Raw genomic sequence first — 23845 nt, forward strand, 5'->3', positions numbered from 1 at the left:
AATACCATTATTGTTATTATTATTATTATTATTATTATTATTATCTAGAGAAACAGCATGGTGTAGTGGACAGAGCAAAGGCCTAGGATTCAGAAGGTCATGTGTTCTAATTCCAGCTCCGCCACTTGTCTGCTGTGTAACCTTGGGCAAGTCACTTCACTTCTACCTCATCTGTAAAATGGGGATTGAGACTGTGAGCCCCACGTGAGTCAGAGACTATGTTCAACCCAATTTTCTTGTACTCAACCCAGAGCTTAATACAGGGCCTGGCACAGAGTAAGCACTTAACAAATGCCATAATAATAATTATTGTCTATCCTAATGTTTAGTACGGCGCCTGGCACATAGTAGGCCCTTATGAAATACTACCATTGCTATTATTATCACTATCATTTTTTCTTGGATCCCACAGAGATATTTCTAAAGAGAAGCTAAATTATATAAATGACTGTGAGAAAAGTAATTTTAACAATACTATTTCAGGTTCATTAAAATTCATAAAATATTCATTAGATATTATTTATAAATGAAAATAACCTAATACAAAGGAAACTAGTCCAGTCAAAAAATATAACTTGAAGACTAGTTGAGAGCCATTATGACAAAAAATACCTCTGGGACATTTTGTTTTGGTAAAATAAGGTAGAGGCACTTCAAGAACTACTGATTTTTTTTATGGTATTTGTTAAGCACTTACTATGTGCGAAGCACTGTTCTAAGCGCTGAATTTCTTGAGTTTAGGCCAATCCAAATAGACAGTGGTCACCGGTGTGGACTACTACCATATTATAAATCAAGGCAAGAAAAGATGCACTCCAGAAGCCAGATAAAAATAATAACACTGAATTGTTTTTGTCCCAAAATATAAGCCAAATCTGAAATTCCTAGGCATTATTCATTTTCTGATTATCTATCAATGTCAGTCAATGGTATTTATTGAGCACTTACTGTGTGCAGAGCACTGTACTAAATGCTTAGGAGAGTACAATATAACAAACTCGGTAGACACGTTCTCTGCCCACAAGGAGCTTACAGTCTAGAGGACTTAATTTAAACATAATGATTTTTATGTTTATTCTACATTGAATTATTTCATTAGGCTAGTTCAGCCCTTACCCTACCCTGACATCTGGTTTCTGCTGTAAATCAGACAGAAAACTATTAGAACATGCACATATGTTTACAAGGGGAAACTAGTTGTTACAGTATCACATATCTACTTGATGTTCAAAAATTAGTGTCTTTAGACAACAGATAATTATTTTAATGGAAGGAATGAACTGGTCTGATTGAAACTGCCAAGAAAACACATTTCCTGCTACTGTGTGGTGTGTGTGTGAGTGTGTGTGTATTTGTGCTCTGTTACCTGGCATGTTTAAGAGATTCATTCAACCGTATTTATTGAGCGCTAACTGTGTGAAGAGCCCACGGTAAGCACTTAAACACGTGAGGTGACTGCTAGTTCAAAAATACTAATTAGTAAATGGTTATTGTTACCAAAAAAAGGGGTTATATACATTTATACAGAGTTAAAGTAATATTTGCTCCCTTAATTCATCCTCCCCCCAGCCCCACAACTCTTGTGTACAGATCTGGAAATTTATTTACTTATATAAATGCCTGCCTCCCTCTCTAAACTTGTAAGCTTGTTGTGGGTAGGGAATGTGTCTGTTATATTGCTATATCGTACTCTCCCAAGTGTTTAGTACAGTGCACTGCACACAGCAAGTGCTTAGTAAATACAATTGACTGACTGAGGAGGAGCATTATTGGATGTTGTGCAGAAGAACCTGGGGTGCAGAAGAAAAGAGACGTCTTCGGAGTGAACTCTAGCCTTGTTTATATTTAAGTCTAATGGTATTTATTTTAGTGGCCACTAGACGCAATGTGCTGTACTAAACATATGGCCAAGAACAACAAAAGCACAGGACACATTCTAGCCCATGGTGTCCTTTCACTCTAATAAGTGTTAGACTGTACCTTGTGGAATGTAAATCGAGACTGGTGATCAAATTAGGCAGTAAGTTTGCTGCTGAAGCTGTTGGAAATAAATTACTCTGAGTTAATCATATTTACAGAGCAGCAAATTAGAATAGGAAGGTGGGATTAGATAACTCACTGGTAAGCAGATAGACGTGTTTGCCAATTAAATTAAAAGAGAGTTTTGTAAATAATAATAATAATAATGTCATTTATTAAACACTTACTATGTGCAAAGCACTGTTCTAAGCGCTGGGGAGGTTACAAGGTGATCAGGTTGTCCCACTGGGGGCTCACAGTTTTAATCCCCATTTTACAGATGAGGTAACTGAGGCCCAGTGAAGTGAAGTGACTTGCCCAAAGTCACACAGCTGACAAGTGGCAGAGCTGGGTTTTGAACCCATGACCTCTGACTCCAAAGCCCATGCTGTTTCCACTGAGCCACGCTGCTTCTCCCAGTGGGGCTGTTTTCCCAGGGATGAAGGACTCATGCATTATAAATTCCTTCTTCGCAAGGGAAAGAATTCATCATGTTTGTTCCCCATATCAACATTGGTTTGGGGGTTGTGGGGGGGTGATTGACCCAAAATACCAGTTAATGGAGATTTCCAGTTGGCAAAGTAATGAAAACCAGAGTTTTTACTGAGTGTCTTCATGGATGTTTCTGTGTCTCTTTATATATGTGAGAATGTGTACATATATATTTATATAAGCTTATATACATAGATGTATATGTGTGTGTACGGATTTTGTGGTTAGTGATAGGTGTAGGAACTCATGTTTGCTTCAGGGAGAGTGATGTTCACTGAAATGTCAACAAAACATTCCTTTTGCAAACATACAGCTTAGCTCAGTGGAAAGAGCACGGGCTTTGGAGTCAGAGGTCATGTGTTCAAATCCCTGCTCTGCCACTTGTCTGCTGTGTGACCTTGGGCAAGTCACTTAACTTTTCTGTGCCCCAGTAACCTCATCTGTAAAATGGGGATTAAGACTGTGAGCCTCCCATGGGACAACCTGATCACCTTGTAACCTCCCCAGAGCTCAGAACAGTGCTTTGCACACAGTAAGCGCTTAATAAATGCCATCATTATTATTATACATCAAAATTAGGAAGCTGCACATATGCAGCTTCATACATATATATGAATATATATATATGAATATATATGTATGAATATATATATATATATGTTCATACACACGTACACGCACAGATAATGAAATTTAAATATGCCTTCTTCACTTCATTTATTGTTCCGAACAGTTTCAATTTCAGTTAAAAATTCAGGTCGAGACCGGAAGAAAAATGGATAAAATGAATGCTAACGAATGTTCTTAACGCATTAGTTCCTGTATCATTTTAATGGTGTTAGGTTTTAAACAAACAAAATAATTTTATTTAGAGTGCTGCAACATTGTTAGTTTGAGAAGAGTACCCACTTCAAGTCTGTATACTTTAAGCAAAGTACAGAACTTTGTTATTCTTTTAAATGGCTGTAGTAATTCCCTTGTCTCCAGTGCCCTCTTCAGAGTACAGATATAAAGCACTTTGAAGTGAGTTTTCTTGTCGAGAGGGCTGCATTGAATCCTCGAGATTCAGTCTTTCTGAAGTTTCTGGTGAATTCTCCCTCCATTTTGAATTTGACTCTTGTTGAGACACTTCCCATACTGTTGGGCACGGAGAGGTAAAACTCAAGGCAGACCTTGAGACATGTTTCTCTTGAAGGCCTTCTTCCTGGATACATTTATTGGAAAGCACTTCTTTCTCTTTGGAGTTTCGCCATTTCATCCGTCTGTTTTGAAACCAAATTTTCACCTGATAAAAATAGTTAAACACCATCATCAGCCTTTGTCCATTCTCAACATTAATTCTTCCAGTTTTTACAAAACACCATTGTGATTCTTTTCGATTTGATGTTGGACTTTTCACATTTTATTTTCTAAAAATCTTGGGCTAAGAAGATTAGTGGCTTGTTTTGTTTCTCCATGTCTGGCTTTTGCTTAATCCTCGGTTTTTGCAATAAAGTAGAAATGATCCCCAGACCTTTATTATGCCACTAAGAATATCATTTTCAGTGTTGATTTATGGAATGATTTAGTGAACAGTGGTAATGAAGATATGGCTACAATTCTTGAGACAATAATAATAACAATAATGATGGTATTTGTTAAGTGCCTACTATGTGTAAAGCACCGTTCTAAGCACTACTCTATTGAAATGTGAAGAATGATGACAAAGTCCTAGATTGTCCAAAAAGATGGAGTTCAATTTGGAATCAACCGATCAGTAGTACTAGGGAAGCAGCACGATTTAGTGGAAAGAACATAGGCATGGGAGTCAAAGGACATAGGTTCAAATCCTGGCTTTGCCACTTGTCTGCTGTGTGACCTTGGGCAAGCCACTTAACTTCTCTGTGCCTCAGCTACCTCATCTGTAAAATGGGGATTAAGACTGTGAGTCCTAAGTGGGACAACCTGGTTATCTTGTCTCTATCACAGTGCTTAGAACAGTGCTTGGCACACAGTAAATGCTTAACAAATAATAATGATAATAATAATAATAATTGAATGCTTAACAAATACCATAATAATAATGTTCGAATTATTGTTATTATTATTGAATGATATGAGTGAATATTGCGTGAAGAACACTGTACTAAGCATTTTGGGGAGTAATAATACCAATAATCGTGGTATTTAAGTGCTTACTCTGTACCAAGCATTTATAATTTTACTTTCCCAAACGCTTAGTCCAGTGCTCTGCACAAAGAGAGCACTTAACAAATGCTAATCATTGATTAACTGTACCAAGCTCTGAGGTTGATACAAGTTAGGTCAGACAGAGTCCCCGTCTCACATGGGTGGGGCTCACAGTATGAGTAGAAGGGGGAACAATATTTAATTCCCTTTACACAGATGAGAAAACAGCACAGAACTTAAGTGACTTTCCCAGAGACATGCAGCAGGCAAGTGGCAGAGCCAGGATTAGAATTTCATTCATTCATTCATTCAAGCACATTTACTGAGTGCTTACTGTGTGCAGAGCACTGTACTAAGTGCTTGGGAAGTACAATTTGGCAACATATAGAGACGGTCCCTACCCAACAGCAGGCTCACAGTCTAGAAGGGGGAGACAGACAACAAAACAAAACATATTAACAAAATAAAATAAATAGAATAAATATGTACAAGTAAAATAAATAGAGTAATAACTATGTACAAACATATATACAGGTGCTGTGGGGAGGGTAAGGAGGTAAGGCGAGGGGGAGGGGGAGGGGGAGGACGGGGAGAGGAAGGAGGGGGCTCAGTCTGGGAAGGCCTCCTGGAGGAGGTGAGCTCTCAGTAGGGCAGTCTTAGTCCTCTGACACCTGGGCCTGGACTCTGTTCATAAGGAGTTGGTAGACATGAACCCTGATAATGAGGGACTTTCATCTAGAGGGAGTCTAGTCTAGAGGGAGAGACAGATATTAAAATGAAATACACATAAGGGAAATGGCAGAGTAATGGCACCACAGAAGTGCTGTGGTGCTGGGTTGTGGGAGGTCTATACTGAAGTGCAAAGATGGCTCAGAAGGAAAGGCGAATACTTTCCAGTACTTCCAAGTGCTTAGTACAGTGCTCTGCACACATTTAGTGCTCAATAAATATGATTGAATGAATGAATGAATGAATGAATGAATAGCATGAGGAGAAGGGGGCTTAGTCATGTAAGGCCTCTTGGAAGACAAATGATTTTAGTACTGCTTTGAAGATGTCACCTACAGAGAAGGGAATTCCAGGCCAGAGGGAGGACATGGGCAAGGAGTCAGCAGTGAGACAAACATTAAGATACAGTGAGTATCTTTGGTGTGTTAGGGTCAAAGTGCGTGGGCTAGGTTGCAAGAGGAAACTGGCAAGGCAAGGTAGGAATGGGGTAATTGACTGAGTGCCTTAAAGGCAAGGGAAAGGAGTTTTTGTTTGCTCCAGCGATGGATGGGTAACCATTGGAGGCTTTTGAGGAGTGGGGAGATGTGGATTGAATGTGCTTTCAGAAAAAAATGAACTGGGCATTAGAGTAAAGTGTATGGACTGGAGAGAGGAGAGAAAGGAGGCAGGGAGGTTAGTGAGGAGGCTGATGCAGCAATAATAATAATAATAATAATAATAATGGCATTTATTAAGCACTTACTATGTGCAAAGCACTGTTCTAAGCACGGGCGATGTTGCAAGGTGATCATGTTGTCCCACGGGGGGCTCACAGTCTTAATCCCCTTTTTACAGATGAGGTAACTGAGGCACAGAGAAGTTAAGTGACTTGCCCAAAGTCACACAGCTGACAATTGGCAGAGCCAGGATTTGAACACGTGACCTCTGACTCCAAAGCCCGGGCTCTTTCCACTGAGTCATGTTGTGCTTGGCACATAGAAAGTGCTTAACAAATACCATCATTATTATTGTTATGTAATAGGTGCTTGGATCAGCATGGTAGGAGTAGGATAGAGAGGAAAGGTCTGTTCCTACAGATGTTGTAAAAGTAGAACTGATAGGATTTGGTGACATGTGGACATATGTGGGTTGAATGTAAGAGATGAGTTCAGCATAATGTCCAGGGTTTGTAAGACTAAGGGTGGTGGTGTTGTCTACAGTGATGGGAAAGTCATGGGGAGGACAGAATTTGGGTGGGAATTGAGGGGCTCTGTTTTGGATCTATTAAGTTTGATGCTCATTCATTCAATTGTATTTGTTGAGTGCTTACAATGTGCAGAGCACTGTACTAAGTGCTTGGGAAGTACAAATCGGCAACATATAGAGACGGTCCCTACCCAACAATGGGTTCACAGTCTAGAAGGGGGGAGGCAGACCAAAAAAAAAAAAGTAGATAGATGTCAATACCATCAGAATAAATATAATTATAGCTATATAAACATCATTAATAAAATAAATATAGTAAATATGTACAAATAAAATATAGTAAATATGTACAAATAAAATAAATATAGTAATAGATATGTACAAATATATACAAGTGCTGTGAGGAAGGGAAGGGGGTAGGGCAGGGGGAATGGAGAGGGGACGAGGAGGAGGAGAGGAAAAAACCGGGGGGCAGTCAGGGAAGGCCTCTTGGAGGAGGTGAGATCTCAGGGCTTTGAAGGAAGGAAGAGAGCTAGCTTGGCGGGTGTGTGGAGGGAGGGCATTCCAGGCCAGGGGGAGGACGTGGGCCGGGGGTCGATGGCGGGAAAGGCAAGAACGAGGTACGGTGAGGAGATTAGCGGCAGAGGAGTGGAGGGTGCAGGGTGGGCTGTAGAAGGAGAGAAGGGAGGTGAGGTAGGAGGGGGCGAGGGGATGGACAGCCTTGAACCTGAGAGTAAGGAGTGTTTGCTTGATTTGTGGGTTGACAGGCAGTCACTGGAGATTTTTGAGGAGTGGAGTGACATGCCCAGAGCGTTTCTGTACAAAGGTAATCCGGGCAGCAGAGTGAAGCAGAGTGGCTCAGTGGAAAGAGCACGGGCTTTGGAGTCAGAGGTCATGGGTTTGAATTCTGTCTCTGCCAGTTGTCAACTGTGTGACTTTGGGCAAGTCACTTACCTTCTCTGTGCCTCAGTTACCTCATCTGTAAAATGGGGATGAAGACTACGAGCCCCACCTGGGACAACCTGATCACCTGTAACCTCCCCAGCATTCAGAACAGTGCTTTGCACAAAAATGCCATTATTATTATTATTAAGTAAAGACTGAAGCGGGGAGAGACAGGAAGATGGGAGATCAGAAAGGAGGCTGATGCAGTAATCCAGTCGGGATAGGATGAGTGATTGTACTAACATGGTAGCAGTTTGGATGGAGAGGAAAGGGCGGATCTTGGTCATGTTGTGGAGGTGAGACTGGCAGGTTCTGGTGATGGACTGGATGTGTGAGGTGAATGAGAGAGCGGGGTCAATGATGACACCAAGGTTGCAGGCTTATGAGACGGGAAGGAGGTGTTGGATGAATATCCATATACAGATTCCTGAAGGCAGGAGGAAATGTGAGTTGGCAGAAAAAGAGAGGTACAGGTTAGAGAGAGAGATTTGGTAATCGTCCACGTAGAAATGGTAAAGCTGTAATACTGAATGAGTTCTCCTTCAAGGGAGTAGGTGACATTGGAAAATAGAAGGGGATACTTCAAAAGCAGCATCATGGCCTAGTGGGAAGAGCATGGGCCTAGGATTCACAGGACCTTGGTTCTAATTCTGGCTCTGCTACTTTCTGCTGTGTGACCTTGGGCAAGTCACTTAACTTCTCTGTGCCTCAGTTACCTCATTTGTAAAGTGTGGATTAAGACTTAAGACTGTGAACCCCATGTGGGACAGTGACTGCGCCCAACCCAGTTACCTTGGATCTACCCCAGTGCTTAGTACAGAGCCTGGCACATAGTAAGTACTTAAAAATACTATTATTAGTAGTAATAGTAACCTTCACTTCACTGAAGGTTAAATGATGTTTCCCAGAGAAATGGGGTGGTCCACAGTACTGAAGGTAGCTGAGAGGTCAAGGAGGATTAAGAAAGTGTAGAGACTATTGGATTTGGCAAGAAGGAGATCTTTGACAACCTTAGAGAGGGCAGAAGACAACAGACTTGAGGACATAATTTATCTTCAGAGACTTTAACATGGGACCTACTTCCCTTTGTAAGAGCTGTTTGTTCCCCACAGACCAAAAGCAGCATGGTGTAGTGGATAGAGCAAGGGACTGGGAATCAAAATTACATTCTCAGTCTCCTTCATGGGCTCCTCCTCTTCCTCCCAACACCTTACTGTAGGGGTTCCTCAAGGTCAGTTCTTGGTCCCCTTCTGTTCTCTATCTACACTGACTCCCTTGGTGAACTCATTCACTCCCACGGTTTCAATTATCATCCCTACGCTGATGAAACCCAAATCTACATCTTCACCCCTGTTCTCTCTCCCTCCATCTAGGCTCGTATCTCCTCCTGCCTTCGGGATATCTCCATCTGGATGTCTGCCCACCATCTAAAGCTCAACATGTCCATGTCCTTATCTTCCCTCCCAAACCCTGTCTTCTCCCTGACTTTCCCGTCACTGTAGAAGGCACTACCATTCTTCTGGTCTCACAAGCCCGCAACCTTGATGTCATCCTGGACTCCGCTCCCTCATTCACCCTACACAGCCAATCCGTCACCAAAACCTGCTGGTCTCACCTTCACAGCATCTCCAAGATCCACCCTTTCCTCTCCATCCAAACCGCTACCTTGTTGGTTCAGTCACTCATCCTATCCTGACTGGATTACTGCATCAGCCTTCTTTCTGATCTCCCATTCTCCTGTTTCTCCCCACTTCAGTCTATTCTTCAGTCTGCTGCCTGGATTATCTTTGTACAGAAATGGTCTAGGCATGTCACTCCCCTCCTCAAAAATCTCTAGTGGTTGCCTGTTAACCTTAGCATGAAGCAAAAACTCCTCACTTTCGGCCTCAAATCTCTCCATTACCTTGCCCCCTCCTACCTCGCCCCCTTCTTTCTCTCCTTCTACAGCCCAGCCCACACATTCCATTCCTTTGTCACTAACCTCCTCACTGGGCCTCGTTCTCGCCTGTCCCTCCATCAATCCCTGGCCCACGTCCTACCTCTGGCCTGGAATGCCCTCCCTCCACACATCCACCTAACTAGCTCTCTTCCTCCCTTCAAAGCCCTAATGAGAGCTCACCTTCTCCAGGAGACCTTCCGAGACTGAGCCCCCACCTTTTCCTCTCCTCCTCCTCTGCCCTATCCCCTTCCCCTCCCCACACCACTTGTGCAAATTTGTACATATTTATTACTCTATTTAATTAATGATGTATATATAGCTATAATTCTATTTTAATGGTATTGACACCTGTCTACTTGTTTTCTTTTGTTGTCTCTCTCCCCCTTCTAGACTGTGAGCCCATTGTTGGATAGGGACCATCTCTCTATGTTGCTGATTTGCACTTCCCAAGCACTTAGTACAGTACTCTGCACACAGTAAGTGCTCAATAAATACGATTGAATGAATGAATGAATGAATGAAAATGTCATGGGTTCTAATCCCAGCTCTGCCATTTGTCTGCTGCTTAGCCTTGAGCTAGTCACTTCATTTCTCTGTGCCTCAGTTACCTCATCTATAAAATGGGGATTAAAACTGTGTGCCCCCTGTGGGACAGGAACTGTGTCTAACCTGATTTGGTTGTATCCACCCCAGTGCTTAGTATAGTGCCTGGCACATAGTAAGCACTTAACAAATACAACAATTATCATTCAAAGTCTTACTGAAGGCACATCTCCTCCAAGAAATCTTCCCTGATAAAGCCCTCCTCTCCTCTTCTCCCACTCCCTTCTGCATCACCCTGACTTGCTTCCTTCATTCATCCTCCCTCCCATCCCCGCAGCATATATGTATTCATCTGTAACTTATTTATTCATTTATTTATATAACTTAATATCTGTCTCCCCTCCTCTAGACTGTGAGCTCATTGTGGGCAGGGAATGTGTCTGTTGTTGTGTTGTACTCTCCCAAGGGCTTAGTACAGTGCTTTGAACACAGTAAGCACTCAATAAATACGAGTGAATGAATTGAATGAACTAGCACACTTCCCCCTCTTCAAACTACTGAAAACTCACCTCATCCCGGAGGACTTCCCAGATTAAGCCCGCCTTTTTCTCTGCTCCTCCTCCCCTCCCTATCTCCCCGACTCCCTCCCTCTGGTCTACGCCCCTCTCCTCCCCACAGCACTTGCATATATATGTACACATTTATTATTCTATTCATTTTATTAATTATGTGTATATATTTATAATTCTATTTATTTATATCGATGCTATTGATGCCTGTCTACTTGTTTTGTTTTGTTTTGTTGTCTGTCTCCCCGCTTCTAGACTGTGAGCCCGTTGTTGGGTAGAGATGTCTCTATTTGTTGCAGAACTGTACTTTCCAGTTGTGTGCTCTGCACACAATAAGCACTCAATAAATACAAGTGAATGAATTGAATGAATGATTGATTGACTTGCACTGCATCTAACAAATTTAAATTTAGAAGAATGACATTAAGAGGTAAGTCATCATAGGAACACTGATTTTGATAATGGAATGCTGATGATGGGGACTCCCATCAGGAACAATGGACTAGCCTCAGTTGGTGAAGTTGGAACAGTTGGAAGAGTTGGAACAGTTTTTTTCACATTGATGATAAAAACTGTGGTATTTCTTAAGTGCTATGTGCCAAGCTCTGTGATATATGTGATGCAATCAGATTTGACACAGTCTCTGTCCCACATGGGGCTCACAGAAGGAGAACGTATATTTAATTTCTATTTACAGATGAGGAACTGAGACTCAGGGAAGTTAAGTGACTTGCCCAAGATCACACCGCAGGCAAGTGATGGAGCCAGGATTAGAACACAGCCCTTTCCATGAAGTTTCCTTGGTGGTTACTTGGTTACTTACTACACTATTTTCATACTCCTCTTAGCTTCGTACATATGCAGTAATCATATTCACTTAAGACCATACAGAAAGAAAATTATTATAGTATGTAGGACTGGGAAAGCACAGACTCTACTATAAAGCACAGGATGGAAGACTCTTTCCATTGGAAAACAGATTTTCAAATTACCACTCTTGGCCTCCCAGTTGATTGATTAAGACTAAACAAAGTAGTTGCATCTGACTACAGGATGCTATTTTATATTTCCTTTACACATGATCTTCCTGCTGAATACAGTGTGAGGAATAGAGAATGAGAGCAAAGGTCAATGGGATTAGGTTGTGTGAAGAAAAATGCTTAACATTTGCACAGAAGAATACTTGAGGTTTTCCGTGGTATTTATTAAGTGTTTTCTACCTGCCAGGTATTGTAATAAGTGCTGGAGTAGATAAAAGGTAATCAGGTTGGACAAAATTCATGTCCCACATGGGGTGCACAATCTTAATCCCCATTTTACAGATGAGGTAACTGAGGTACAGAGAAGTTAAGTGACTTGCCCCAGATCACACAGCGGACAAGTGGCAGAGCCAGGATTAGAACCCAGGTCCTCTGATTCCCAGGCCCATGCTCTTCCCATTATGCCATGCTGCATCTCCTGAACGATTCCCTTCTAATTTCCATCTTCACCCATTCCCTTGGAGAACTCATTCACTCCTACAGCTTTGTCTAGCATTATACATGGATGATTACCAAAGCTCTCTCTCCAGCCTGGACCTCTCAGTCTTAATCCCCATTTTACAGATGAGGGAACTGAGTCACAAGAAGTTAGGTGACTTGTCCAAGGTCACACAGAAGACAAATGGTGGGGCTGGGATTAGAACCCAAGTTCTTCTGACTTTCAGGCCCATTGCTACATTAATCCTTCCTTCAAACACACAAATAATCTGTGGACATTTAGCAGCTAGTCAGCAGAACTGTGTCAATTCCCACTATGTGCAGAGAGTACTCTGTACTAGGTGATGGGAAACGCATCTCTTTTCCTAAGGAAGTTACAACCTTACAGGGCAGACAGTTTTATATATAATAGTTTAGGAAAGGGCTTATAGATGCAAATATTGGAGGAAGCATGGCCTCACGGGAAGAATTGAGGGCTGGGAATCAGAATAATAATAACAATTATTATAATTATCATTATTATTATGGTTCTTGTTAAGCACTTACTATGTGCCAAGCACTGTTCAGGTTGGACACAGTCCCTGTCCCACATGGGATTCACACTCTGAATCTCCATTTTACAGATGAGGTAACTGAGGCCCAGAGAAGTTAAGTGATTTGTCCAAGGTCACACAGCAGACATGTGGTGGAGCCAGGATTAGAACCCAGGTTCTTCTGATTTCCAGGCCCGTGTTCAATCCACTAAGCCACACTGGAGGTTCTAGTCCCAGATGGCTCTAAGAAACCTGTTCACCCTATGTCTTAGAATATAAGACAGAATCTGTCACTGATCTGATTCTATTATGCCTACCTCAATCCTTAACAGATAATTCATTCTCCATAATTATCATTAATCATTTAAAAATAATAAACATAATGCATAAATTAATCAAAAGCAAACACAGGTACATACACTGGGGCTGAATCAGTGGAGATCTCATGGCAGAAGTGATGGGTGATTAATCAGGAAATGCATCAGGGGTGATGGGTGATTAGTCGGGAAATGCCTCAGGGATGGAACAGATATAGAACAGTGCTTTGAACACAGTAAGCGCTTAACAAATGCCATCATTATTATTATTATTTAGAAGGGCAGTGAAGGAAAGGAGGGATGTGACTGGACAAAGCTGAAGGGGAAGGGTTCTTCTTAAATACCTGCGACTCCTTCAATCCCAAAGTGATGGCCAATTTCTTTCGGTCTGTTTTGCTTATATACTTCTGCTTCTGAAACATTTTCTCCAGGGCTTTTCTCTGGTCTTCAGAAAAGACAGCTCTTCTTAAAATCCCCCTTCGTGCTTTGGATGTAGAGTCTGGTGTCAGGAGAGGCAGCATGCTCTCTTCCCCTATTGGAAATTAAAAATAAAAAAATGAATTTACTGCTGCCTACAGTCAATACCCAAAGTATTATATTCTGACTTACAACCAGTCTTGTCCATTTTAAGTTAAAAAAATCAAATAATTTATATTGAACAAATCCCCATATTACTCCCCAAAATAGATGATTGAGTCAATTATTAAACAATTTGGGTTTAAAAAGCCGTCCATGTTTTTCCTGGGAAACTGCTTCAGAACATGCTTTGATTTGGTTGACGATGGCTGGAATTGAAAGTGTTCAGAACAAAATACAAATCAGGCCCATTTAACCTAAGACTAGCATTAATAATATAAGCATAAAAGGCCAAATTCTCTCTCCTACTTCCTTTATAGCTCTGACATTTTGTAGGTATGGTCAAAATCAATCGACCAATCAGTAGTATTTATTCAGCACCGAATGTGTGTAGAGTACTGTGCTAAACTTTTTGAAGAGTATAATATACTAAACAAGCATGTTCCTAGCCCGTGAGGAGTTATAAACTAGCAGATGTGTTCATGTGTCCCCTTGTCTTGTTTTATGCTGTCTAGTCATCTCCGATCCATAGCGGCTCCGTGGACACATCTCTCCCAGGACGTCCCACCTCTATCTGCAATCATTCTGGTAGTGTAACCTAGAGTTTTCTTTGTAAAAATATGGAAATAGTTTATCATTGCCTCCTTCCATTCAGTAAACTTGAGTCTCCACCCTCGAATCTCTCCCACGCCGCTGCTGCCCAGCACAGAAGAGATTTGACTTGTAGCAGATTGCCTTCCACTCACTAGCCACTGGCCAAGCTAGGAAGGGAATGGGTAGCCCTCTGTTTGACTCTCCTTCCAGTAACCGAGCCTGGTAGAATCCTGGAAAGCTCCAGGTGCGATCCTAAGAGTGCGGGTTCATGTGTCCTACCTCTGGGTAGATGATGCAGTGAGAGTGAAATCAACTTCAAATGTATCATAAAAAAGATAACAGACTAAAAGTTGTTTTTCCCATTAAAAAAGCCCAATTCGATTCTTGATTTAGTGATTTTTATAATCATGATCACCAGAAGGCACAAACAAAGGCATGGAAGAAGGCCATGGTAAACCATTTTATTTTTACCAAGAAAAGTCACACTGCCAGAATGATTACAGGGGGAGAGTGGGGCATTCTGAGAGGCATATGTCCATGGAGTCGCGATGACTCGACAGCATAAGACAAGACAAAGCAAAGCAGAATATTCTGGGAAATCTTGTACAGGAGGCCAAGGTAAATCAGCTCCAGCAAGTAGCATTAATACCTAGTACAGAATAGCCAACCACCAGGCAAGGAGGACCCCACCCCATTAGCAGAAGGTGCCGGAGAACTTGGCTTCCCTCCCAAAATGAAGGTGAAATACAGAGAGGAGTAGAACTAGGTAGGAGTAAATACTTGTCCCAAGCAACCCCGCCCAACACCCTTGCCGAAGGGAAAGAAGGGTCCCTCTTGATGAGCAATATGAACTCAATCCACAGCTTAGCTCCCCTCCAAAGAGGGAAGAAAGAAAGAGAGGAGTAAGACCAAGTACAGGATGCTTTTTTAAAAAATGGTATTTGTTAAGTGCTTACTACGTGCAAGACACTCTACTAAGCACTACGATAGATACAAGGTAATTAGGTTGGACACAGTCCCTGCATGGGGCTTACAGTCTTAATCCCCATTTGACAGATGAGGGAACTGAGGCCCAGAGAAATGAAGTAACTTACCCAATGTCACACAGCAGACAAGTGACTTTTGCCCCCTTTTTCCTCTCCTCCTCCCCATCCCCCGCACTACCTCCTTCCCCTCCCCACAGCATCAGTATATATGTTTGTATGGATTTATTACTCTATTTTACTTGTACATATTTACTATTCTATTTATTTTGTTAATGATGTGCATCTAGCTTTATTTCTATTTGTTCTGACGACTTGACACCTGTCCACATGTTTTGTTTTGCTGTCTGTCTCCCCCTTCTAGACTGTGAAACCACTGTTGGGTAGGGACCGTCTCTATATGTTGCCAACTTGTACTTCCCAAGCACTTAGTACAGTGCTCTGCACATAGGAAGCACTCAATAAATCTGATTGAATGCATGAATGAGTGAATGAAAGTGACTGAGCTGAGATTAGAACCTAGGTCTTTTTTACTCCGAGACCCATACTCTATCCACTAGGCCAAATTGACCCCTCTCCATGAGCAGTAGGAGCTGAACCTTTCCTCTCTTATAAAGGGTGGTGGGTTCCCCTTCCAGGGAGGAGGGACAAAGAGAAACAGACAAGATGAACCAAAGGAGTAAGGAGTGCTAAGGATGAAGCTCATTTGGGGCAGGGAATGTGTCTAGTTATTGTTGCATTCTACCCTCCCAAGCACTTAGTACAGTGCTCTGCACACAGTAAGCGCTCAACAAATAGGAATGAATGAATGAATAATAAAGAATAATAGTAATAATTATGGTATTTATTAAGTGCCTACTTCGTTCATTCATTCAATCGTATTTATTGAGCGCTTACTGTGTGCAGAGCACTGTACTAAGCAGTTGGGAAGTACAAGTTGGCAACACTGAGAATTGCATACGTAGCCTGCAACGGGGACACATTAAGCTGCCTCCCGGAGTCACAGCTGCGAAACCTTTTCCCCTTGGAAAGACAAACCTTGGCAGGTCGTTGAAGATCGAACGGGTAGTTTTCTGGAACTTTCCAGCCAGTGTAGGGCAGGGGGGGGCTCTTGGAGCTGAGCTGGCCCTGCTGCCTTCTGAATTGCCCGCTGTGTTTCATGTGGTCATGTGACTCATTGCCAATAAAGGGGGCACTGTGATTCATTCAGTCACATTTATGGAGTGTTTGCTGTGTGCAGAGCACCCTACTAAGTGTTTGGGAGAGTACAATATAACAACAAACAGACATGTTCCCTGCCCACAACAATACTAATAATAATAATGGTATTTGTTCGCACTATTCACCATCTAGAGGGGGATGGCAACTGTGATAGCAACTTGTGATTTCTGAGGTTCTCCCATCACACCACAGTTAGCGCTTTTTGTTTCTCTCCAGCTAACCTACTCACTGCAGCTCGTTCTCATCTCTTCCACCTGTGACCTCTTCCCCTTCCCTGAAATTCCCTCTCCCTCCAAATATGCCAGAGCACAACTCTCAGGACATTCTTCCTCTAGGTGCTATGGGATCTCCTCCAAAGACAAGCCAGTGCTGGTCACATTCTTAAACCCTGAAAATGCTAATAATAATGATAATAATAATTATGGTACTTATTAAGCACTTACTATGTATCAGGCACTGTTCTAAGTGTTGGAGTAGATACAAGTTATTTAGATTGGACACAATCCCTGTCCCACGTGGGGCTCACATTCTTAATCCCCATTTCACAGATGAGGTAACTGAGGCACAGAGAAGTTAAGTGTCTTGCCCAAGGTCACACAGCAGACAGATGGTGGAGCCAGGATTAGAACCCAAGCCCCTCTCAGGGTCGCCCCTGGAGAGTTTCTAGTACTCTACTAGTCCCGACTGTGGGAGGGAGAGTCAAGCAGAGGAATATCCATTCCATTCCTAGCGTGGGCAGTGGCTAGCAAGTAGAAGGCAATCTGCTACATGTCAAAGCTCACCTGTGCTGAGCAGCCGCGGCATGGAAGAGAGTCGAGGGCAGAGACTCAAGTTTACTGTGAGGAAGCAGGCAATGGTAAACCACTTCCATATTTTTACCAAGAAAACTCTATGGGTACACTACCAGAATGACTGCAGATGGAGGTGGGATGTTCTGGGAGAGATATGCCCATGACATCGCTATGGGTCAAACATGACTTAACAGCGTAAGATAACAACAACAACTCTTCCAAGAGCTTACTATAGTATATTGCCTCGAGTGGATGCTCAATGTTCCATGATCAATGCTCAATGCTCAGTGCTCCATATTACTACCACTTATTCAGCCTATGTAGGAACTCTGGAATATCTGTGAATATGGGTGCAAACCAGTGCATAAGGATTACGCGAAGGTTAGGTAAGGATTATGCAAAGACAGGGACATATGTCTGCTCCCATATATGACTCTATGAAACACAGAAGACAGCTAAATTGCAGGCTTCCTCAGAGACCATTCAAAGCAGGTGAAACTATTCTCCCAAGCTTTAGTACAGTGCTCTGCATTCAGTAAAAAGCACTAAGTGATGGGAATTCTTGTTTGAGAAGAGAATCCAGGAGCTATAAAGGTTGTTCCTATTCTTTGCAAGTTCTCACTGATGTATGATTGTGTTCTCCAGAGCTGCAAGTGGAGAATTCAGCTCATTATATTTTATGTCTTTCCACTTAACCTTACCCTAAGAATCACAGCTCAGCCAAACATATTTTCTGGCATTTCAGGATGGCATCATGACCACTGGCTCCAATCCAGGCACAAAAACTATGGAAAAGCTTCGGTTTCTTTGGAAGGAGAGAGGGCAAAGCCATTTTATACATAGCAGAACAATGTGGAAATTCCTTCCAGTTATAAAAGTATAGCAACTCTTAGGCACCGCCTCATAACCAAACCGAATGACTTCATTTTGTCATCCTAATCCTCATTAACCTCTTGGCTGTCTTTAACATTGCGGACCACTCCTTTCTCTTTGAAACACTTTAAAATCTTGGATATATCAGAAAAACTGGAGCAGCAGCGTGGCTCAGTGGAAAGAGCATGGGTTTTGGAGTCAGAGGTCATGGGTTCAAATCCTGACTCTGCCAATTGTCAGCTGTGTGACTTTGGGCAAGTCAGTTAACTTCTCTGTGCCCCAGTTACCTCATCTGGAAAATGGGGATTAAGACTGTGAGCCCCCCGTGGGACAACCTGATCACCTTGTAACCTCCCCAGCGCTTAGAACAGTGCTTTGCACATAGTAAGCGCTTAATAATGCCATTAAAAAAAACACTATCTCCTGGTTCTCCTTCTATGTCTCCTTCTATGACTGTTCCTTCTTAGTCTTCTTTATTTCTATCTCTCACCCCTTGACTTTGGGGTCCCACAAGGCTTCGTTCTGGGTCTCCTACTCTTTACATCCTAAAGTCACTCTCTATTTTTTAATGGTATTTGTTAAGTGTTTACTATTTGCCAGGAACTGTACTAATCACTGGGGTAGATACAAGCTTATCAGGTTGTACACAGTCCATGTCCCATATGCGGCTCACAATCTTAATCACCATTTTATGGATGAGGTAACAGACAAAGAGAAATTAAGTGATTTGTCCAAGGTCACATAGCAGAGTAATGGCAGAGCCAAGGTTTAGGATCCAGGTTCTCTATTTCCCAGATCTGTGCTCTTCTACTGGCCACACTGCTTCTCAGGAAGCTAGTCTTAGGGAACTATTCCATTCTTTAGCTAACACCTCCACATCAACAATGACCAAATCTCCCTCCCTAAGCCCAAATCCCCATCTGATTTCCAATCCCCAATTTTCTCTTGTCTCCTGCACATCATTTGGAAAGCAGCATGGCCTAATGGAAAGAGCATGGATCTTGGAATCAGAGGACCTAGGTTCTAATTCCGGCTCTGTTGCGAATCTGCTCTGTAAACTTAGGCGACTCAATCATTCAATGATATTTATTGAGTCCTTACTGTGTGCACAGCACTGTCTTACGTTCTTGGGAGAGTACTCTGCAACAGAACTGGTAGATCTGTTACCTGCCTACAATGAGCTTACAGTTGAGAGGACCGTGTCCATCCTGATTATCTTGTGTATATCCCAGAGCTAGGTACAGTGCTTGGCACAAAATAAGCCTTTAACAAATACTCTAATAATAAAACATATACTCCTTAGGGGGGCTTCAGATTATTTTGGTCTGACTGGGAACAAAGAACCAAGACCCTGTTCCCAGGGTCTTCCCAGAGTGGCTTCCACTCACTCTCTGAACTCCTGTTTAGAGCTATCATCTTGGAAAATCTATTGTCTTGGGTCTATGGCTTCTTTAAAAATACTCTGTGGTTGATCGCATGCTCTTGCTATACCATTTATATGACCATCGCACCCTCCAGTATTAGATGTATTTAGTGTGACTTGAACATAATTTGCCTCAAAGTTCAACTCCCTCACTTGACAAGCCTTATTAGTCTGGATGCAGCCCACACAGGTTCTATTGTCTATCAGGAGACAAAGGGTTGCAAAGCTTTTGGACTCAGCTAATCAACAGCCTTCTCCCTATTCCAAGCAGTTTCAAAGATTTTGTCACTTTCCAAATTCCATCCCTCCGGCTGCTGGCTCTGAAATAGAACACAACCAGGCAGGTGGTGAATGAGGAATAACTCACCAAGGTCTCTCCCCCCGCCCAATACACGCACCAAGCATTACTGAGACAAGGTCACAAAGAAAGGTCTGTACCTGACAAAGGACCTACCTTCCAGGGGTAAGTAAAATGCCCCACCCCTGCAATCTCCATCCAAATCCTAGATGCAGCCAAAACCTCTTGTGAAAGTCCCTATGCCTAAGCATCTGCAACAGTAGGTCTTCTGGTTCTAATATACTAGTGGGGCTTACATTCTTGATGAAGTCCATGTTAAGAAAAAATAAATCAATCTAATCCCAGTTCGATCACTCTCCTGCTATATGACATTGGTCAAGTCATTTAACTTATCTATGCTTCGATTTCCTATCTGTAAAAAAGAGATTCAATGTCTGTTCTCTCAATCTTACTTAGACTATGCTCCCCATTTTGGACAGGGACTCTGTCTGACCCGATTAAATTGTACCTACTTCGAGTTTTTGGTTCAATGCTTGGCACATATTAAGTGCTTAACTGCATCACAACTTTTTTTTATTGGTATCTGCTAGGCACTTTACTATATGCCAGGCACTGTACTAAGCACTGGGGTAGATACAAGCTACTCAGGTTGGACACAGTCCATGCCCCACATGGGGCTCACAGTCTTAATCCCCATTTAACAGATGAGGTAACTGAGGCCCAGAGAATGAAGTGACTTGTCCAAGGTCAGAGAGCAGACAGGTGGCAGAGCTGGTATTAGAACCCAGATCCTTCAGACACCTAGGCCCGTGCTCTATCCACTAGACCATGCTACTTATCATTATTATTATTATTACATTTACTGAACACTTCCTCATGGATAGCACTATAATAAAGTCATGTTATAATATGTACACATTGACCAAAGCTACCTGTGTACACTTCCATTCATTCAATCACATTTGTTGAGTGCTTACTGTGTGCAAAGCACTATACTAAGTGCTTGTGAGAGTACACTATGGCAACAAACAGACAAATTCCCTGCCCATATGTTCACATTCTAGAGGAGACAGACATAATTAAATAATAAATAAATTATTAATTTAATAAATAAATTAAATAATAAATAAATAAATACAATAAACATTTAAATATAATTTAATACTATTTTACTATACTATATATAATCCTATGAATAATATAGGATACTACTACTATATATAATACTATAAAATTTAAATAAAATTTAAATATATTTTAATATAAATACAATAAATATAAATAAATAATAAGTACATAAATAAATTACAGATATATGCATGTGTGCTGTGGGGGTTGGAGGGAGGATGAATGAAGGGAACAAGTCAGGGTGGCACAGAAGGGAGTGGGAGAAGAGGAGAGGAAGGCTTAATCAGAGAAGGCTTCTTGGAGGAGATGTACCTTCAATAAGGCTTTGAAGTGGGGGAGATCAATTATCTGTCTGATATGAGGAGGGAGGGTATTCCAAGACAGAGGTAGGATGTGGGCGAGAGGTCAGCGGCAAGATAGATAAGGTCGAGGTACAGTGAGAAGGTTAGTATTAGAGGAATGAAGTGTGCAGGCTGGGTTGTAGTAGGAGAGTAGTGATGTGAGGTAGGAGGGGGCAACGTGATTAAGTGCTTTAAAGCAAATGGTAAGGAGTTTTTGTTTGTTGTGGAGGTGGATGGGAAACCACTGGAGTTTCTTGAGGAGGAGGGAGATATGGTCTGAATGCCCACTGTTGGGTAGGGACCGTCTCTATATGTTGCCAACTTGTACTTCCCAAGAGCTTAGTACAGTGCTCTGAACACAGTAAGCGCTCAATAAATACGATTGAATGAATGAATGAATGAATGTTTTTGAAGGAAAATAATTCGGGCAGCAGAATGGAATACGGACCGGAGTGGGGAGAAACAGGAGACAGGGAGGTCAGCAAGTAGGATGATACAATAATGTGGTAGCAGGTAGGATGGAGAGGAAAAGGTGGATTTTAGCGATGTGGTGAAAGTGAGACTGACAAGATTTAGTGACGGCTTGAATATGTGGGTTGAATGAGGGAGAGGAGTCAAGGTTAATGCCAAGGTTATGGGCTTGAGAGACAGGAAGGATGGTAGTGCCATCATCAGTGATGGGAAAGTGAGCAGGAGGACAAAGTTTGAGGGGGAAGATATGATGGTCAGAGGGAGTCCAACCAAATAGAGATGTCTTGAAGGCAGGAGGAAATGTGAGACTGCAGAGGGAGAGAGATCAGGGCTGGAGATGTAGATTTGGGTGTCATCAGCATCCCAACCTCTCCTTCCAACACTGTATAATGCACTAACCTAGATGATGCATGTTGTTTTAAGAATGTTCCCTAACACCCTAACAATGTTCTATCCAAAACATACAGTGAAAATACATGAAAGAAGTGAGTGATGAAAAAGAGAACACAAGGTGTTTAGAAGAAGAGAGGTGGAATTTTATGCTATGGAGTTCTGTTACTTGAAGGATAGAGTTTTAAATAAATATGGTATTTGTTAAGCGCTTACTATGTGCCAAGCACTGTTCTAAGCACTATGGTAAATACAAGGTAATCAGGTTGTCCCATGTGGGGCTCACAGACTCAATCCCCATTTTACGGATGAAGTAACTGAGGCACAGAGGAGTTAAGTGATTTGCTGAAGGTCACATAGCAGACAGGTGGCAGAGCCGGGAATAGAACCCACAAACTCTGACTCCCAAGCCCTGTTTGGGAGTGTTTGGGAGTGGGCAAGAGCCCACTAAACAGCCTGGCCTAGTGCACTGAAAGTAAAATTATAAAGACAGATGTAAAAGTGAATCCTATTGCGTGATGGAAAAATTTAAAAATAACCATCTATGGGAAAGATCTCTTAGACAAATTAAGTACCTTAAGTGAAAACTTCATTTTTGTGCAGTTGAGTTCATTTTAATAAATCGTCTCTTTCACAATTTTGTCTAAAAGTTAATATTTGCACAGGAGGGATTTATTGACATAATTCCACAAAGTGACCTTTTTGTCATTTTCTTGCTAATAAAAATAAATGTTCTGAAAGGCAAAATAAGTAGTCTTTTTGGAAATTGCACCTAATAAGGAGAAATGCCATATTTTATTAGCTAGGAGGGCGGCGTCTTGAAAGCAGTATGAAATGCCAACTTTGAAAATGACATGCAAAGCAAGTCTGGTCTTCTCTAACCTATATCTGCATGACACTTACTTATACATATACACATGTATGTGCACAGAAAGAGAGCATTCATCCAGAGAGAGATAACTCCACAAATTACAGTAGCAGATTATTCAAAAGACCAAACTGAGCAACTGAACTGGACATAATAATCAATAGTAGACGATGAGTCCTGTGGAACAGATCCCTTTTTATTACCATTTGAGAAGATGTCGCAAACAGTAACCAGGAAACTTCTGAAAACCCCTTTAATTGCTATGTTCACTAAATTAAACGAAAGGCAAAACTTTTTATATAAGTAAAACACGAGTAGTGCGAAGAGTCTTCTTTAAAAAATAAAATAAACAGTATATCTAATGGCCAGAGAATCTAGCATGCAAGATCAAAGTTACTATTGCCCTAAAGTAAGTGAAGTCAATTTGCAATTCTCATTCTCAGAACACATTCACAAAGATTGAATTCTACTTTGCTATTAGCACTTATTCAGTACCAAATATTGGAATTTTTGACATTACTATTAAAGTCCTTCCCTCCAGCTCTATGGTGTATGGAGATAAATGTCTTCTTAATCAGTGCACTAATCTTCACTTGCCTTCAGGGGAGACCACCTTGAAGGAGCGAGTAAAAGGTTTAGTCATGGTTTCTATTTTTTCGTTTGAATTCAATACATTCTAGTTAAATGGACAATTAATAGGTCACTTCCAAAATACTAGTGTATCAGTCCTGGTTAATAAACAATCCCCAGAGTCGATAATGGGCCCAATGTATTCAGCAAATCCCTGTACACACTCAGCTCATCCACTAAATCCCTTTTCAGGTAGACAGGGTTATATGGGAAGATGAGCTAGAATGAGTCTATAAAAGTCAGTTTCATTCACTGCTTTATTTTTCAGTCGAGTGCTTTAAACAGTGTCCAGAAATTCACTTGGAATGTGAGACAGGAGAAAAGACTGGCACATAGAGCG

The 23845-nt window shown here is 41.7% G+C and overlaps 1 protein-coding gene and 1 non-coding gene across 2 annotated transcripts in view; one reads left to right on the forward strand and one right to left on the reverse strand.

The window, feature by feature from the left end:
• Positions 1–3219: 3219 nt before the first annotated feature.
• Positions 3220–23845, reverse strand: part of DBX2 (developing brain homeobox 2) — a 73639-nt gene continuing 53013 nt past the window's right edge. The window contains 2 exon segments of the mRNA XM_038765269.1: positions 3220–3796; positions 13263–13450. Coding sequence (XP_038621197.1) covers positions 3467–3796; positions 13263–13450 — 518 coding nt within the window. The 3' untranslated portion in view covers positions 3220–3466.
• On the forward strand, positions 16927–17064 carry LOC119924443. Its single transcript, XR_005449156.1, has one exon. It is a non-coding gene; the product is annotated as a small nucleolar RNA SNORA7 (small nucleolar RNA).

This window comes from Tachyglossus aculeatus, chromosome 2, assembly GCF_015852505.1.
Source record: "Tachyglossus aculeatus isolate mTacAcu1 chromosome 2, mTacAcu1.pri, whole genome shotgun sequence".
Taxonomy (NCBI): domain Eukaryota; kingdom Metazoa; phylum Chordata; class Mammalia; order Monotremata; family Tachyglossidae; genus Tachyglossus; species Tachyglossus aculeatus.